Here is a 17,500-nt window from a genome sequence, read left to right on the forward strand (position 1 = left end):
TCCTGATGTTGTGAAGGGAAAATTCCTTGTTAAAGTAATACCACCGAGCAATAGTCAGACAGACAGGGGGTTGTCATAGTAACACCACCGAGCAATAGTCAGACAGACAGGGGGTTGTCATAGTAATACCACCGAGCAATAGTCAGACAGACAGGGGGTTGTCATAGTAATACCACCGAGCAATAGTCAGACAGACAGGGGTTGTCATAGTAACACCACCGAGCAATAGTCAGACAGACAGGGGGTTGTCATAGTAATACCACCGAGCAATAGTCAGACAGACAGGGGGTTGTCATAGTAACACCACCGAGCAATAGTCAGACAGACAGACAGGAGGTTGTCATAGTAATACCACCGAGCAATAGTCAGACAGACAGGGGGTTGTCATAGTAATACCACCGAGCAATAGTCAGACAGACAGGGGGTTGTCATAGTAATACCACCGAGCAATAGTCAGACAGACAGGGGGTTGTCATAGTAATACCACCCAATAGTCAGACAGACAGGGGTTGTCATAGTAATACCACCTGGGCAATAGTCAGACAGACAGGGGTTGTCATAGTAATACCACTGAGCAATAGTCAGACAGACAGGGGGTTGTCATTAATACCACCGGGCAATAGTCAGACAGACAGGGGTTGTCATAGTAATACCACCGAGCAATAGTCAGACAGACAGGGGTTGTTATAGTAATACCACCGAGCAATAGTCAGACAGACAGTGGGTTGTCTAGTAATACCACCGGGCAATAGTCAGACAGACAGGGGGTTGTCATAGTAATACCACTGAGCAATAGTCAGACAGACAGGGGGTTGTCATAGTAATACCACTGGGCAATAGTCAGACAGACAGGGGGTTGTCATAGTAATACCACCGAGCAATAGTCAGACAGACAGGGGGTTGTCATAGTAATACCACCGAGCAATAGTCAGACAGACAGGGGTTGTCATAGTAATACCACCGAGCAATAGTCAGACAGACAGGGGTTGTCATAGTAATACCACCGAGCAATAGTCAGACAGACAGGGGTTGTCATAGTAATACCACCGAGCAATAGTCAGACAGACAAACAGGGGTTGTCATAGTAACACCACCGAGCAATAGTCAGACAGACAGGGGAGTTGTCATAGTAACACCACCGAGCAATAGTCAGACAGACAGACAGGAGGTTGTCATAGTAATACCACCGAGCAATAGTCAGACAGACAGGGGGTTGTCATAGTAATACCACCGAGCAATAGTCAGACAGACAGGGGGTTGTCATAGTAATACCACCGAGCAATAGTCAGACAGACAGGGGGTTGTCATAGTAATACCACCGAGCAATAGTCAGACAGACAGGGGTTGTCATAGTAATACCACCGAGCAATAGTCAGACAGACAGGGGTTGTCATAGTAATACCACCGAGCAATAGTCAGACAGACAGGGGGTTGTCATAGTAATACCACCGAGCAATAGTCAGACAGACAGGGGGTTGTCATAGTAATACCACCGAGCAATAGTCAGACAGACAGGGGGTTGTTATAGTAATACCACCGAGCAATAGTCAGACAGACAGTGGGTTGTCATAGTAATACCACCGAGCAATAGTCAGACAGACAGGGGGTTGTCATAGTAATACCACCGAGCAATAGTCAGACAGACAGGGGGTTGTCATAGTAATACCACCGAGCAATAGTCAGACAGACAGGGGGTTGTCATAGTAATACCACCGAGCAATAGTCAGACAGACAGGGGTTGTCATAGTAATACCACCGAGCAATAGTCAGACAGACAGGGGGTTGTCATAGTAATACCACCGAGCAATAGTCAGACAGACAGGGGGTTGTCATAGTAATACCACCGAGCAATAGTCAGACAGACAAACAGGGGTTGGCATAGTAACACCACCGTGCAATAGTCAGACAGATGGGAGTTGTCATAGTAACACCACCGAGCAATAGTCAGACAGACGGGAGTTGTCATAGTAACACCACCGAGCAATAGTCAGACAGACGGGAGTTGTCATAGTAACACCACCGAGCAATAGTCAGACGGACAAGGGGTTGTCATAGTAACACCACCGAGCAATAGTCAGACAGACAGGGGTTGTCATAGTAACACCACTGAGCAATAGTCAGAGACAGGAGGTTGTCATAGTAACACCACCGAGCAATAGTCAGACAGACAGGGGGTTGTCATAGTAACACCACCGAGCAATAGTCAGACGGACAAGGGGTTGTCATAGTAACACCACCGAGCAAGTCAGAAAGACAGGGGGTTGTCATAGTAACACCGCCGAGCAATAGACAGACGGACAGGGGGTTGTCATAGTAACACCGCCGTGCAATAGTCAGACAGACAGGGGTTGTCATAGCAACACCGCTGAACAATAGTCAGACGGACAAGGGGTTGTCATAGAAGAGCATCCCACACAGGGAATGCTGGGAAATGGATTTTAAATTCGATTTTTGATTCCCACAACAAGAGTCAATGGTTAACGACAGCTGCTCCTGTCATCAACCATCTCAGCCACTCAGAACAGGCCTGGGACAGAGTGTGTGTTTGTGTGTGTTATTTTTTGAGACCAATGGAAACTAATGACTGCATGTTGCCTTATTATGCACTCAAATTCACACACACACACACACACACACACACACACACACACACACACACACACACACACACACACACACACACACACACACACACACACACACACACACACACACACACAGGTACCTGCACAAACCCCAGATCCATACACACAGCACACTCATAAAGCACACAAACAAAAACATAAACACTCCCACACCACGTTTAAGTTGGCATCGAAGCGGACTTGCTGATTTTATAAACAGTACCAGTGAATTAAAGACGGTTTTGTTGAAATCCAAACTTCCGTGTCGTCTTAATTTCTCCATTTGAGTGACTAATTATGACTCCGTTTATAATAGTATGTATGGCCTATGTTACCATGGAGATATTGTGGTACCATCCTGGACATTTTTCTTTGCCCTCTGCAAGTCTTAGCAAAGTTTTCTGTGTGTGAGCATGCGTGTGGGCTCCCAGGGGTTTAGCCAGGCTCTTTGTTCTCCTCTACAGGTACACTATGAGGTCACTCCCTCCATCGGCATGCTGGGAGCTGACAGGGAGACAGAGGGGTCAAGAGAGGTCAGGAAGAAAACAAAAAGCCAACTTAGAACCTCTTGCGTCAGTGTTCTAGAACACCCAGTCTTAGTGTTTTAAGTGATCCTTCGGGATGACATATCACCAGCCCAATGTTCCATTCTAACCAAGAGATTTCCAAACTGCTCTACACACACTCTCTGATCCAACGCCAGAACACATTAAAAAAGAGGAGTGTCTTAATGGAGAAACACACACAGCCAACACCCCTAAGGAATCCACACAAACACAGAGCAGCAATCTAGGGCCAACAACACAATGAGAGAGGGCTGTCGTAAGAAGAAGTGTGTGCTATGCCAAATTTTGTGTCTTTTTTTGTCCGCTTTTATAGCTGTGTTTTGACAGTGAGTCAGACAGTTTGGTGACCTTTCAGGACATCACATCCAGTATTTCCTGATTCCCATGCATATACAGATGTAGGATCATAATTTGAGCCAGTTTGCTACAACATGAAAATACTCCTGAAGCAACAGGAAATGTGAATTATTATAATTAGGTCCTGAATAAGTGCTGAGTTGTGCTGCATGTTTCATTGAGGGTCCTAATAAAGTTATGAGGTCTCTCTCCCTCGACGGTATTTACAGTTCCACTGCTGGGTTTTTCCATACTGACACCAACAATAAAAGTGGCCTGCATCCTTAGGGGTGTGTGTGACTTGACAGGGGTGTGTGTGACTTGACAGGGGTGTGTGATGGAGGGGTGGCCTCTGTAAGCCTCTCTGCCAACCTCATATAAACCCATGCACACCCATCCACACACACACACACTCTCGCTCACACACACACACTCTCCGGCCGAGTACAGAACACACACAGAGATGGACTTTCTGAAGGGATCAGGGAAGCAGGTGGATGCAGTGATCGACAAAGCAGGTGAGAACAAGATGTCTGTAAGAAAAGTGGATGATGGTGTTTGTTTACTTGGTTGAATGATGGGGGGGTCATTCATGTGAAGCATTGATATGTTTAAACCCTAAAGCACAGCAAAATGTGGTTGTTTTTTGGACTACTGTATAGTTAGTGTTCATTTTTGTGTTATCAGCCTTCTAAAATGTTCAAACTGGGCTTTGGAATTTTAAACGGCGCTGCAGTTGATGAGTCAACATTCTGTAACCAAATATGTTCATTTTTGAAACAACTTTTTGCTCTGTACTTTTTGGCACTGCTCATACTTCTAAAATTAGTTATTTGGGTTTGTCTAGATTTCAAAGTAGAGGAGCTCATTTCTACCAGAAATCGAAAAAATCTGCAAAGATTCTGTGGCATCACGTCATGAAAGGGAGCTTGTATCAGCAAGAACTAACAAGACATAACAAGAGGAAATTCCACCAATTATCTGGTCATGTCGAGGCAGAAGGTGCATGTTTGACAGCCTCCCTCTCTCTCCCTCTGTCTAGCTGTTGTGGTGAAGGAGAAGGTGGGAGAGATGATCGGAGGAGGCGCTAAGGAGGAGAAGAAAGACGAAGGTGATCTGTCTATTCTGGGTTACCATGGACACTAAATCAGACATTTCGCCTCGCCTGTAACATGCTACCTACACACAATCTGTTATGGTTGTTCCTCCAGGTATTGGTGGCATGGTGTCTGATGTTGTGGTTGTTCCTCCAGGTATTGGTGGCATGGTGTCTGATGTTGTGGTTGTTCCTCCAGGTATTGGTGGCATGGTGTCTGATGTTGTGGTTGTTCCTCCAGGTATTGGTGGCATGGTGTCTGATGTTGTGGTTGTTCCTCCAGGTATTGGTGGCATGGTGTCTGATGTTGTGGTTGTTCCTCCAGGTATTGGTGGCATGGTGTCTGATGTTGTGGTTGTTCCTCCAGGTATTGGTGGCATGGTGTCTGATGTTGTGGTTGTTCCTCCAGGTATTGGTGGCATGGTGTCTGATGTTGTGGTTGTTCCTCCAGGTATTGGTGGCATGGTGTCTGATGTTGTGGTTGTTCCTCCAGGTATTGGTGGCATGGTGTCTGATGTTGTGGTTGTTCCTCCAGGTATTGGTGGCATGGTGTCTGATGTTGTGGTTGTTCCTCCAGGTATTGGTGGCATGGTGTCTGATGCAGTGAAAGGGGCTGCAGCAGATGCTGCCATGGACAGTGCTGCAGACAAGGCCATGTCTTTTGGAAAGAGCCTTTTCAAATGAATCCCCAACCATGGACTGTACCATGTCTCAACCTTGGACTGTACCATGTCTCAACCTCGGACCTTCCTTCCCATCAAACAATCCCGTCTTTATACCATCACTGAGATCTGTATAACGTGTATAGGATGTCATAAACATAAATAAAACACCAATCTTTCAACACTAGTCTGTCTGTCTGCACGTCAAATACTGCACTTACACATCAGTTCTCAGAATTTTATTGGTTTTCAAAAAAAAAGGCAATACAAATTTACCCAAGCAATTTCCATGCAAGGGCTTGGACGGCTTTTTGGAGAAGGAGAACGCTTGTTCCCATGTCCTCTCCTCCTCCTCTCTCTCTCTCTCTCTCATGGTGGAGCGGAGGGTTTGGGGGAGGGTCAGATTGGACAAGATAGGAGCAGAAGGTAGGGGGGCTTGTGGGGGGACTGATATAGTGGAGAAGGGTGTAGAACTTTACTAAGAACCAAACCCAGTAGAACCCTGTGTTCCTCAGCACAACCCTGAGCCCTGACCTCTAACCCCGCTGCGAGGAGAACTGAGGAACACATATATCACCATTCCCTGACATAAAGTGAGAGTTTAAAACGATCTCTTTCTTTAAATAAAGTATATGTCCGGAGTTAACATGAAATGGATTTCAGTATGTGTGTCTTTTCAGTACAGAGCTCCGTCAGAGCGAAGGCAACTTCACTGTTGTGGTCTGAAACCATGGCAACACAAGGGTCAAACAAGACAAAATGGCCAAAAGGGAACTCTTATAGGAGGGGGAGGGGTTTTAAAGCTATCTTCCTGCTACAATCTGCTTCTTTCTTTCACAAACTGAACGACAATAGTGAAACAGGACGATACAGGAATACTGAGTTACCCAGGTGATACAGGGAGATGTGGCGAGGTCATGGGACACAGAACACAGTACGTGTCAGTGTGTGTGTATAAACGGGAGGCGCGGGTCTCTAATGTAAACACTGGTATGTACTGAAGGCTGATTGGAAAAATGGGGAAGCAGGGTGAACCAATAGCAGGGTGGTGTGGGAGTGGTCTGGCTGTGACAAGGTGATCATGTGACGGTGATGCCGGCCTCGTTGTAGACCTTGAACACCTTCTCGATGGCGTTGACGTACGCAGCCGTCCGCAGGTCCAGACCCAGGTTGTACTTACTGGCCGTACGCATGATTTGCTGCAGGGGGACAAAACACACTACAATTACACACCAGACCGGGTCACACTGGCAAATCAGACACAGACAAGCACACAGTGGTGGTGTGGTTGAGAGGTGCCCCAGGTCAGCAAAATGCAATTATAGGTTCTGTATGGTCTGACACACCTGCTCTAACTTTGCACGTACACACACACAGAGACACACACACTCCCTCTCTCTCTCTCTTACCCTGGCAGACCTCTCCATGGTGTAGGCCAGCCCAGAGTGGACAATGTCCTTCTCAGAAGCTCCCTGTAGAGAAGAGGAGAGATGTTATCAAATGAGCCTGGATGTATCACCCCCCGCATAGGTTTACATGTATATAGATATAACCCCCGTATGCATTTGGGTGTGTGTGTGTGTGTGTGTACTCACAGCGACTCTGGCCTGGAAGTCAGCGGTGGGGACAACAGGGATTGGTCCTCCCTGCTTTCCAAACTTCCTCTCCAAACTCTCCTGAACAGACACTGCGAGAGCGAGAGAAAGAGTACTTGATGGTAAGTTACAGACGCATGGTGTTATAGCGGGAGACTGAAAGGTTAGAGGTCAGGGGTCAGGACTTACTGAGGAGGTGGTAGTTGGAGTCTCTCTCGTATTTGAAGGTGAGTCTTCCATAGCTGACGTGGTTCAGGTTCTTCAGCCACTCAAAGTAGGACACTGTCACACCACCTGCGTTCAGGTACATGTCCTGAGGGAGGGCCAAACAGACAGAACGGTCAGACATCTCTGTCTGGGTCCTGTCAATGAGAGAACTCAACCCAGCATACATGCCCACACAGTGTGGCCGGCCCTCACTTTGCCTGAAATGAGCACATTTTTAGAATAAGCACACAACCCAATTTTTTTTTTTGCTTGTGTTGGGCTGATGTGGGCTTGCTGTGGGCTAGTCTGTGTTGGGCTGGTGTGGGCTAGCCTGTGTTGGGCTGGTGTGGGCTAGCCTGTGTTGGGCTGGTGTGGGCTAGCCTGTGTTGGGCTGGTGTGGGCTAGCCTGTGTTGGGCTGGTGTGGGCTAGCCTGTGTTGGGCTGGTGTGGCCTGGGGCTGGTGGGCTTGGCCGTGTTGGGCTGGTGTGGGCTAGTCTGTGTTGGGCTGGTGTGGGATTTGGGTAGGCTAGCCTGTGTTGGGCTGGTGTGGGTTAACCTGTGTTGGGCTGGTGTGGGCTAGCCTGTGTTGGGCTGGTGTGGGTTAACCTGTGTTGGGCTGGTGTGGGTTAACCTGTTGGGCTGGTGTGGGCTAGGCCGTGTTGGGCTGGTGGGCTAGTCTGTGTTGGGCTGGTGTGGGATTTGGGTAGGCTAGCCTGTGTTGGGCTGGTGTGGGTTAACCTGTGTTGGGCTGGTGTGGGCTAGCCTGTGTTGGGCCTGGGGCTGGTGTGGGGTTGGGCTGGGCTGGCCGTGTTGGGCTGGTGTGGGCTGGTGTGGGCTGGTGTGGGCTAGGCCGTGTTGGGCTGGTGTGGGCTAGGCCGTGTTGGGCTGGTGTGGGCTAGGCCGTGTTGGGCTGGTGTGGGCTAGGCCGTGTTGGCCTGGTGTGGGCTTGGCCGTGTTGGGCTGGTGTGGGCTAGGCCGTGTTGGGCTAGTGTGGGCTAGGCCGTGTTGGGCTAGTGTGGGCTAGGCAGTGTTGGGCTAGTGTGGGCTAGGCAGTGTTGGGCTAGTGTGGGCTAGGCCGTGTTGGGCTTGGTGTGGGCTTGGTGTGAGTTAGTCTGTGTTGGCTTGGTGTGAGCTAGCCCGTGCCCAACTTGCCCACCAAATACCCACATGGGGCCATGTTTGCTGGATAGATACTGTGAATGTGTGTATGACTGCCTTAACATGCAAGTTTGTGTGTGTGTATGTATGTGTATATGTGTGTGTGCGCACGCCTCTTCTTACAGGGATGACCATGACATTGTTCTCCAGGAAGATCTTGTCAGCATCAGGGGTGGTGGGGCCGTTGGCTCCCTCAGCAATGATCTGGAACAAACAACAACAATAAACAACAACGACAACAGGGCATTGTGGATAGTGTAGTTTAGATAGGAGTATTGTACCTTGGCCTTGATCCTGTGGGCGTTGTTTCGTGTGAGCTGCTTCTCGCTGGCGGCAGGGATCAGGATGTGACACTGAGCTTCCAGAAGGCTGCCCTCGTATGGCTTAGCCCCGGGGAAACCTACGATCGAACCGTGTTGCTGCACACACACACACACACACACACACACACACACACACACACACACACACACACACACACACACACACACACACACACACACACACACACACACACACACACACACACACACACACACACACACACACACACACACACACACACACACACACACACACACACACACACACACACAGGTTAGTCAAATGCAAGAGACAGGAAGTCTTTCTTGGCTATAGCTCATATTCAGAACAAGAGAGGGCGGAAAAGTGAGAGAGGAAGAGAGAGAGACACAGAGAAAGTGAGACTGTGGAAGTTCAAAAGGAGAGTAAGAGAGTATTTTTACCAGTTTGTAGTCCTCCAGCTGCTTGGGGTCAATGCCCTCTGGGTTGTAGATGCTGCCGTCATACTCAGCGATGCCCACACACTTAGCACCGTACCTGTGGAGGTACCGCATGGAGTGGAGACCCACATTACCAAAGCCCTGAGAAAGAGAGATCATTACTCCGTCATCACACACACACACACCTTCATCAACTCTGCTACAGAGTACACTAAAGACATTACACTGGGACCCTGGCGCCCCCATGTGGCCCACCTCTGTCACTGCAGTAGGCTCAGACCCACTGATAACCAGCTAATAAACAGACATAGCAAATCAGCGGACAGACAGAGAGGATTGAAACCAAGCAGGTAATATATCTGGTACAGCTGTGAAATGTACCTTTAACTATAATGAGCATTGAGACACATAATCTTAACCCTTAGCAATAGATGGTTGACAGTCGTTTCCATAGCAGCAAGGTCTATAAACTGAGATCAGCTGCTCCCCTCAATATATCTCTCCATTATCCTCTCTGTCATCTGCTATCTACACGATGTCATCACACATCTGCGTATTCGCTAAATCTCCAAGAAAATCGAGTCACACAACTACATCATCCAGCCACACACACAAACACAGTTTGTGTTTCTCTGTTTAGTCAGTCTGTCTGTGTGTGTGTCTCTGTTTAGTCAGTCTGTCTGTGTGTGTGTCTCTGTTTAGTGAGTCAGTCTGTGTGTGTGTCTCTGTTTAGTGAGTCAGTCTGTGTCAGACACGAAGGTGAGATGGGGTTTTTTTCCTTCTCAAAAACAAATAGTTGCTAGTCATTGAATACTAACATCGGATCGGATATTCCAATATTCGATTACCCGTATCCATCAATGTTCCCTCAACGTTTAGCCGACATTTAAGACAGTTGTCAAGTAGGCTACTGTGGCTATTTCCTCATAATGTAGGCCTACCAGAGTGGCCGACCATCAAAAACAATGGAGGAAACGCCTCCCATAACATTTTAACATGGAAATAGCTGTTCTATCATTCAGTCTACAGTAACAGCCAATGTGTGGTCTTCAATGTTGGCCTACATTCCATGAGACTCTTGAAAATAAAACATGCAGGGCTTGACATTAACCTGTTTATCCACTTGTCCTTCAGACAAGGAGGTGACTGAAAATGTTGTTGTGTTGTTTGATGCAAAAGCCACTGTACAAAATAAAAGTTTTATTTCCGTACCATTATTACAGAGAATCAGACAAAATTATGACACCCTCTTACCTATTGTCTACTAGGGCTTATTCAAGATGTCTCAAAATACACCAAAATACACCACTGCCCCTTTAAGAAAAGAAAAAGCTCTTTACCCGAATCACTTTTCAAAGATGTCTAGAAATGTACACGTTTGGTGCTCTTGTAGGAAGCAATCCGTCCCCTTTGCTGACTAGAAATAATCTATAACTGGGCTAATAATTGACTAACTAGTAAAGGATATGAACAAATGTGCACACGTGACTACATGCAGCTCTCGCTTTGATCTTGAAACAAGCACATCTACTCACGACCCTCATGCTGTAAACACAGTCCAGTTCAAAGTGAATGGTACAGATACATATATTTGTAGGGGCGGCAGTGTAGCCTAGTGGTTAGAGCATTGGACTAGTAACCGAAAGGTTGCAAGTTCAAATCCCCGAGCTGATAAGGTACAAAATCTGTCGTTCTGCCCCCTGAAAAGGCAGTTAACCCACTGTTCCTAGGCTGTCATTGAAAATAAGAGAAAGAGTTCTTAACTGACTTGCCTAGTAAAATAAAGGTAAATAAAATCAAATGGTCTATTTGCATATAGGCCTACTGTAGCTCTGGTTATTCCACATAGGTCTGTGTAAAATACAGTTTGAGATGTGAGCATCAATGCAATAGAATCCTACTCCGATACGTTCTGCCTACAACAAAATCTCTTGCATAGTTAGTCTTGCACAGTTTGTTTGTGTGTTTGTGTGAACTAAAGAAGGCATGTGAAATCCATAGATTAGGCCTTAATTAAATTAATTCAATTGACTGATTTCCTTATAGGAACTGTAACTCAGTAAAATCCTTGAAATTGTTGCATTTTTTTTATTTTACTCCCAATTTTGTGGTATCCAATTGTTTTAGTAGCTACTATCTTGTCTCATCGCTACAACTCCCATACGGGCTCGGGAGAGACGAAGGTCGAAAGGCATGCGTCCTCCGATACACAACCCAACCAAGCCGCACTGCTTCTTAACCTCTTACATCTATGGGGGCGCTATTTCATTTTTGGATGAAAAACGTTCCCGTTTTAAACAAGATATTTTGTCACAAAAAGATGCTCGACTATGCATATAATTGATAGCTTTCGAAAGAAAACACTCTGACATGTCCAGAACTACCAAGATATTCTCTGTGCGTGCCCTAGAACGTGAGCTTCAGGCAAAACCAAGATGAGATGGCATCCAGGAAATGAGCAGGATTTTTGAGGCTCTGTTTTCCATTGTCTCCTTATATGGCTGTGAATGCGAGAGGAATGAGCCTGCCCTTTCTGTCGTTTCCCCAAGGTGTCTGCAGCATTGTGACGTATTTGTAGGCAGATCATTGGAAGATTGACCATAAGAGACCACATTTACCAGGTGTCCGCCCGGTGTCCTGCGCCGAAATTGGTGCGCAAAAGTCACCTGCCAGTATTTTTCCATGGGATACAGAGAGGAAAGCAAGCTTCCACGAACTGCATATCAATGAAGAGATATGTGAAAAAACACCTTGAGGATTGATTCCAAACAACGTTTGCCATGTTTCGGTCGATATTATGTAGTTAATCCGGAAAAAGTTTTACGTTGTAGGTGACTGAATTTTCGGTTCGTTTCTGTAGCCAGACGCAATGTAGAAAACGGAACGATTTCTCCTACACACAGACGCTTTCAGGAAAAACTGCGCATTTGGTATGTAACTGAGAGTCTCCTCATTGAAAACATCAGAAGCTCTTCAAAGGTAAATGATTTTATTTATTTGGTTATCTGGTTTTTGTGAAAATGTTGCGTGCTAAATGCTACTCAAAATGCTATGCTAGCTTTGCATACTCTTACACAAATTAGTCAATTTCTATGGTTCAAAAGCATATTTTGAAAATCTGAGATGACAGTGTTGTTAAGAAAAGGCTAAGCTTGAGAGCAGACGCATTATTTTCATTTTATTTGCGATTTTCAGAAATCGTTAACGTTGCGTTATGCTAATGAGCCTGAGGCTTTAGTCACAAACCCGGATCCGGTATGGGGAGTTTCAAGAAGTTAACACAGCACGCATCCAACCTGGAAGCCAGCCGCACCAATGTGTCGGAGGAAACACCTGGCGGCCTGGTTGGCGCGCACTGTGCCCGGCCCTCCACAGGAGTTGCTGGTGAGCAATGAGACAGAGCCTACCGGCTCCATAACCCAGATGACGCTGGGCCAATTGTGCGTCGCCCCATGGACCTCCCGGTCGAGGCCGGTTACGACAGAGCCTGGGCGCGAACCCTGGGTCTCTGGTGGCAAAGCTGGCGCTGCAGTACAGCGCCCTTAACCACTGCACCACCCGGGAGGCCAGGCATGCTGCATTTTTGTTCAGTATATCTAAATTACTTCTGAGTATTTAGTCACTTGTATTACACTGGGCTGAAATGGACTCCAACATATTTTGTAAAATATACTTTCGAGAACAGTCATTTGTATTTTCAAAACACAAAATACCTTTCTATACCATTTTTTATAGCGCACATTTTTATAAATGAAGAGATTGCTTCTTCTATGCAAATGTTGTTAATTTGTACAATAAAATGTTCTCTTAGTAGTTGGCAATAAACATAAGTCCTAAATGGAAAGGATTGTTTGTCATCTGTAGCCCCATGAAGTCAGCTACAACAAGTTCAATAACTCAATGCACACACTCCTATTGAATAATACGCATTCACCTGTATTGTGAATTGACCGAGGCTACATCTTGATTTAACCAGTGTACCAGTAGAGATTTACCATTAAAATAAATGTTCACCATTCTGCTGTTTTATAGTTAGATTGTTTTACCAAAGTCAAACTTGATTGTGTGATTATATCATTAATTCATTAACATATACATACTACTGTCTGGATCAAGTGCCCTTCTGTGACTGTCGTTAATACGCTTTCTTATTTGTTGTTGTGGTATCAAGTATCGTGATACTAAACCTGGTATCGGTATCAAATTCAACATTCTGGTATCATGACAACGCTACTACAGAGAAAAGATAGACAGGCCTCGTATAGCCTATAGACAGGCCTCGTATAGCCTATAGACAGGCCTCGTATAGCCTATAGACAGGCCTCGTATAGCCTATAGACAGGCCTCGTATAGCCTATAGACAGGCCTCGTATAGCCTATAGACAGGCCTCGTATAGCCTATAGACAGGCCTCGTATAGCCTATAGACAGGCCTCGTATAGCCTATAGACAGGCCTCGTATAGCCTATAGACAGGCCTCGTATAGCCTATAGACAGGCCTCGTATAGCCTATAGACAGGCCTCGTATAGCCTATAGACAGGCCTCGTATAGCCTATAGACAGGCCTCGTATAGCCTATAGACAGGCCTCGTATAGCCTATAGACAGGCCTCGTATAGCCCTATAGCCTATAGACAGGCCTCGTATAGCCTATAGACAGGCCTCGTATAGCCTATAGACAGGCCTCGTATAGCCTATAGACAGGCCTCGTATAGCCTATAGACAGGCCTCGTATAGCCTATAGACAGGCCTCGTATAGCCTATAGACAGGCCTCGTATAGCCTATAGACAGGCCTCGACAGGCCTATAGCCTATAGACAGGCCTCGTAGGCCTATAGACAGGCCTCGTATAGCCTATAGACAGGCCTCGTATAGCCTATAGACAGGCCTCGTATAGCCTATAGACAGGCTTCGTATAGCCTATAGACAGGCCTCGTATAGCCTATAGACAGGCTTCCAGGAAGGAGGCCAAGGCTGAGGGCATCTCTCTCTCCCTGTGTGTGTGTGTGTGTGTGTGTGTGTGTGTGTGTGTGTGTGTGTGTGTGTGTGTGTGTGTGTGTGTGTGTGTGTGTGTGTGTGTGTGTGTGTGTGTGTGTGTGTGTGTGTGTGTGTGTGTGTGTGTGTGTGTGTGTGTGTGTGTGATGTCTCGTGTGTCAGAGGGAACTGAGAGTCCCGCAGAAAGCTGCACTTTGGCCTTTAGTCTGTCTCACACACCGCGGCAGAGTGGGAACTGGGACCTGCGGACCAGTGTAAAGCAGATCTGTGTGGTGTGATACTGCCGCTGAACCCACCACGTCTCTGACGTCACTGACCGTCACAGAGAGACGAATACTAACTCACCCCTGCAGATATTTAACAAAGTTCACGTCAAAATCTGCTGACCAGATCAGCGGTAAACAACTTTTACGCAATCTTTGCAAATGCCAGAGTGTGTGTGTGTGTGTGTGTGTGTGTGTACCTGGATGATGAAGGTCTTGTCCTGGAAGCCGGGGGTCAGGCCCAGCATGCTCATGTAGGACGCCTCGTTGATGAAGTTCTCAATTCCGTGGAACACTCCGCGACCGGTGGCCGAGATACGCCCGTGGATACCACCCTGACTGATGGGCTTGCCTGTCACACACGCGTGGGCGTTGATGTCCTGCACAGAGAAACACCCAGAGAGACACAGAGCCAGACACACACACGTTAGAGTGTATGTTTAATTGCATTAGATCTGTTTGTCAGACTGTGAGATAGAGAGTCTTCAGCATAGTTATGAGAGGTCAGTGCAGGACACATACTGCCCTGGGTCCAGACTACAGAACTACAGTACCCATACTGCCCTGGGTCCAGACTACAGAACTACAGTACCCATACTGCCCTGGGGGGCCATGCTACAGAACTACAATACCCATACTGCCCTGGGGGGCCATGCTACAGAACTACAGTACCCATACTGCCCTGGGGGGCCATGCTACAGAACTACAGTACCCATACTGCCCTGGGGGCGCCATGCTACAGAACTACAGTACCCATACTGCCCTAGGGAGCCATGCTACAGAACTACACTACCCATACTGCCCTGAGGGCCCGACTACAGAACTACAGTGTATGTGCGTTTGTGTGGTAACTCACGGTGTGTGCGATGGTGTTGGCGTATGTGTCAGCGATCCAGGACATCTCTCTCTCTCCAGTGCTCATGTCAGGAGCAGGAACATCAATACCAGGCCCTGAGGAGGGGGTGAATGTTTCTGTGAGGACTGGAAGCATTTACACCCTACATCAGGGGTCCCCAATTATGATTTCTCCTTGAGTGGATAGTCTGGGGGCCGGAACATTGTTCTGAATAACACATTTTGTACACTGCAAATCGACAGCAGAAATCCAAAACAGATAGTGATCGACAAAAAACGGAATCATTACAAACCTTGATTACATTGAGATACGATCACATATGCATCTTGATTTATGCGTGGGAATACTTAGGAACAGATTTCCTAAATTAAAAATCACTTTGAGACGATTTCCTGGTGATTTTAGTCTTTTATGTCCAACAACAAAAATGACTTTAAAAATATATTATTTTGCTCAGAAAACTTGGGAGGCAAAAATAAATGTAATGACCCACGAGCCACCTAGTGGTGACCCCTGACCTCCATCTTTCTCTTTCCCACCTAGTGGTGACCCCTGACCTCCATCTTTCTCTTTCCCACCTAGTGGTGACCCCTGACCTCCATCTTTCTCTTTCCCACCTAGTGGTGACCCCTGCCCTCCATCTTTCTCTTTCCCACCTAGTGGTGACCCCTGCCCTCCATCTTTCTCTTTCCCACCTAGTGGTGACCCCTGCCCTCCATCTTTCTCTTTCCCACCTAGTGGTGACCCCTGCCCTCCATCTTTCTCTTTCCCACCTAGTGGTGACCCCTGCCCTCCATCTTTCTCTTTCCCACCTAGTGGTGACCCCTGCCCTCCATCTTTCTCTTTCCCACCTAGTGGTGACCCCTGCCCTCCATCTTTCTCTTTCCCACCTAGTGGTGACCCCTGCCCTCCATCTTTCTCTTTCCCACCTAGTGGTGACCCCTGCCCTCCATCTTTCTCTTTCCCACCTAGTGGTGACCCCTGCCCTCCATCTTTCTCTTTCCCACCTAGTGGTGACCCCTGCCCTCCATCTTTCTCTTTCCCACCTAGTGGTGACCCCTGCCCTCCATCTTTCTCTTTCCCACCTAGTGGTGACCCCTGCCCTCCATCTTTCTCTTTCCCACCTAGTGGTGACCCCTGCCCTCCATCTTTCTCTTTCCCACCTAGTGGTGACCCCTGCCCTCCATCTTTCTCTTTCCCACCTAGTGGTGACCCCTGCCCTCCATCTTTCTCTTTCCCACCTAGTGGTGACCCCTGCCCTCCATCTTTCTCTTTCCCACCTAGTGGTGACCCCTGCCCTCCATCTTTCTCTTTCCCACCTAGTGGTGACCCCTGCCCTCCATCTTTCTCTTTCCCACCTAGTGGTGACCCCTGCCCTCCATCTTTCTCTTTCCCACCTAGTGGTGACCCCTGCCCTCCATCTTTCTCTTTCCCACCTAGTGGTGACCCCTGCCCTCCATCTTTCTCTTTCCCACGCGTAAACACATACTACACAGGTTTGAGATAAAGTTACTAGCAATCAAACATCTATACTTCTACCTATTCTAAATATAGAGCGTGGCTGACTGGAGGGCTCAGAACGCCCTGCTGGCAGACAGAGTCATAGTCTCTCTCCCTCTCTGTGGTATAAACAGGATGGTATGCAGCGAGGGACATTCTCATGTGTTCACTGGGCCCCGACATCCAAAAACAGAAGTGGACAGAGAGGGGGCGAGGATCTGACTGACTGGAAGAGGGGTCTACTACCCACGTCACCATTAATACACATAAGCTTTTCCACTGCAACGGCAGTGATCCACTTCAGCAATTACCACTTACCTTTATTTAACCAGGCAAGTCAGTTAAGAACAAATTCTTATTTTCAATGACGGCCTAGAAACAGTGGGTTAACTGCCTGTTCAGGGGCAGAATAACAGATATGAACTTGTGGTTACTAGTCCAACGCTCTAACCACTAGGCTCCCCTGCCAAGGGGGTGTGGTATATGGCCAATGTGGAGTGCCTGAATACAGCCCTTAGTCATGATATATTGGCCATATATCACAAACCTCTGAGGCTCATTATTTCTATTAGAAACTGGTTACCAACCTAATTAGAGCAGTAAAAATAAATGTTTTGTCATACCCGTGCTATACGGTCTGATATACCACGGCTGTCAGCCAATCAGCATTCAGGGCTCGAACCACCCAGTTTATAGTAGTGTATACACTATGATGGCTGAAAGTGCGGGCTTGTGAGGAGCAGAATTAACAACCTCTGCATAATCAAAACAGTTGCTTTGTGAGAAGGGGTTAAAGTTCACAGTTAGTCATTGTTATGTAAATGAAAGCTGAAAAGTACCAGTGGCCTGAGTCAGAACAGGACTGCCGGAGCCACAGCCCAGTGAGACAAAAGGCTGGGGG

The 17,500-nt window shown here is 47.3% G+C and overlaps 2 protein-coding genes across 3 annotated transcripts in view; one reads left to right on the forward strand and one right to left on the reverse strand.

Moving 5' to 3' along the window:
• LOC135505170 (alpha-synuclein-like) overlaps nucleotides 1–454 on the forward strand; it is a 23,438-nt gene extending 22,984 nt beyond the window's left edge. For both annotated transcript variants that reach the window (XM_064924315.1, XM_064924316.1), the window contains one exon: nucleotides 1–454. This exon is cut by the window's left edge and continues 1,581 nt beyond it. The gene's annotated coding sequence lies outside the window, so the exon portion shown is untranslated.
• Nucleotides 455–5,508: 5,054 nt separating this feature from the next.
• LOC135505161 (glutamate dehydrogenase, mitochondrial) overlaps nucleotides 5,509–17,500 on the reverse strand; it is a 31,673-nt gene continuing 19,681 nt past the window's right edge. The window contains exons 5-13 of the mRNA XM_064924295.1: nucleotides 15,100–15,194; nucleotides 14,444–14,623; nucleotides 8,991–9,128; nucleotides 8,526–8,663; nucleotides 8,368–8,448; nucleotides 7,069–7,192; nucleotides 6,880–6,971; nucleotides 6,694–6,756; nucleotides 5,509–6,483 (exon numbers count right to left, since the gene is read on the reverse strand). Of these exons, the coding sequence (XP_064780367.1) occupies nucleotides 6,364–6,483; nucleotides 6,694–6,756; nucleotides 6,880–6,971; nucleotides 7,069–7,192; nucleotides 8,368–8,448; nucleotides 8,526–8,663; nucleotides 8,991–9,128; nucleotides 14,444–14,623; nucleotides 15,100–15,194 (1,031 nt within the window). The 3' untranslated portion in view covers nucleotides 5,509–6,363. The remainder of the gene's footprint in view (nucleotides 6,484–6,693; nucleotides 6,757–6,879; nucleotides 6,972–7,068; nucleotides 7,193–8,367; nucleotides 8,449–8,525; nucleotides 8,664–8,990; nucleotides 9,129–14,443; nucleotides 14,624–15,099; nucleotides 15,195–17,500) is intronic.

This window comes from Oncorhynchus masou, chromosome 18 (assembly GCF_036934945.1).
Source record: "Oncorhynchus masou masou isolate Uvic2021 chromosome 18, UVic_Omas_1.1, whole genome shotgun sequence".
In the NCBI taxonomy this organism is placed as follows: domain Eukaryota; kingdom Metazoa; phylum Chordata; class Actinopteri; order Salmoniformes; family Salmonidae; genus Oncorhynchus; species Oncorhynchus masou.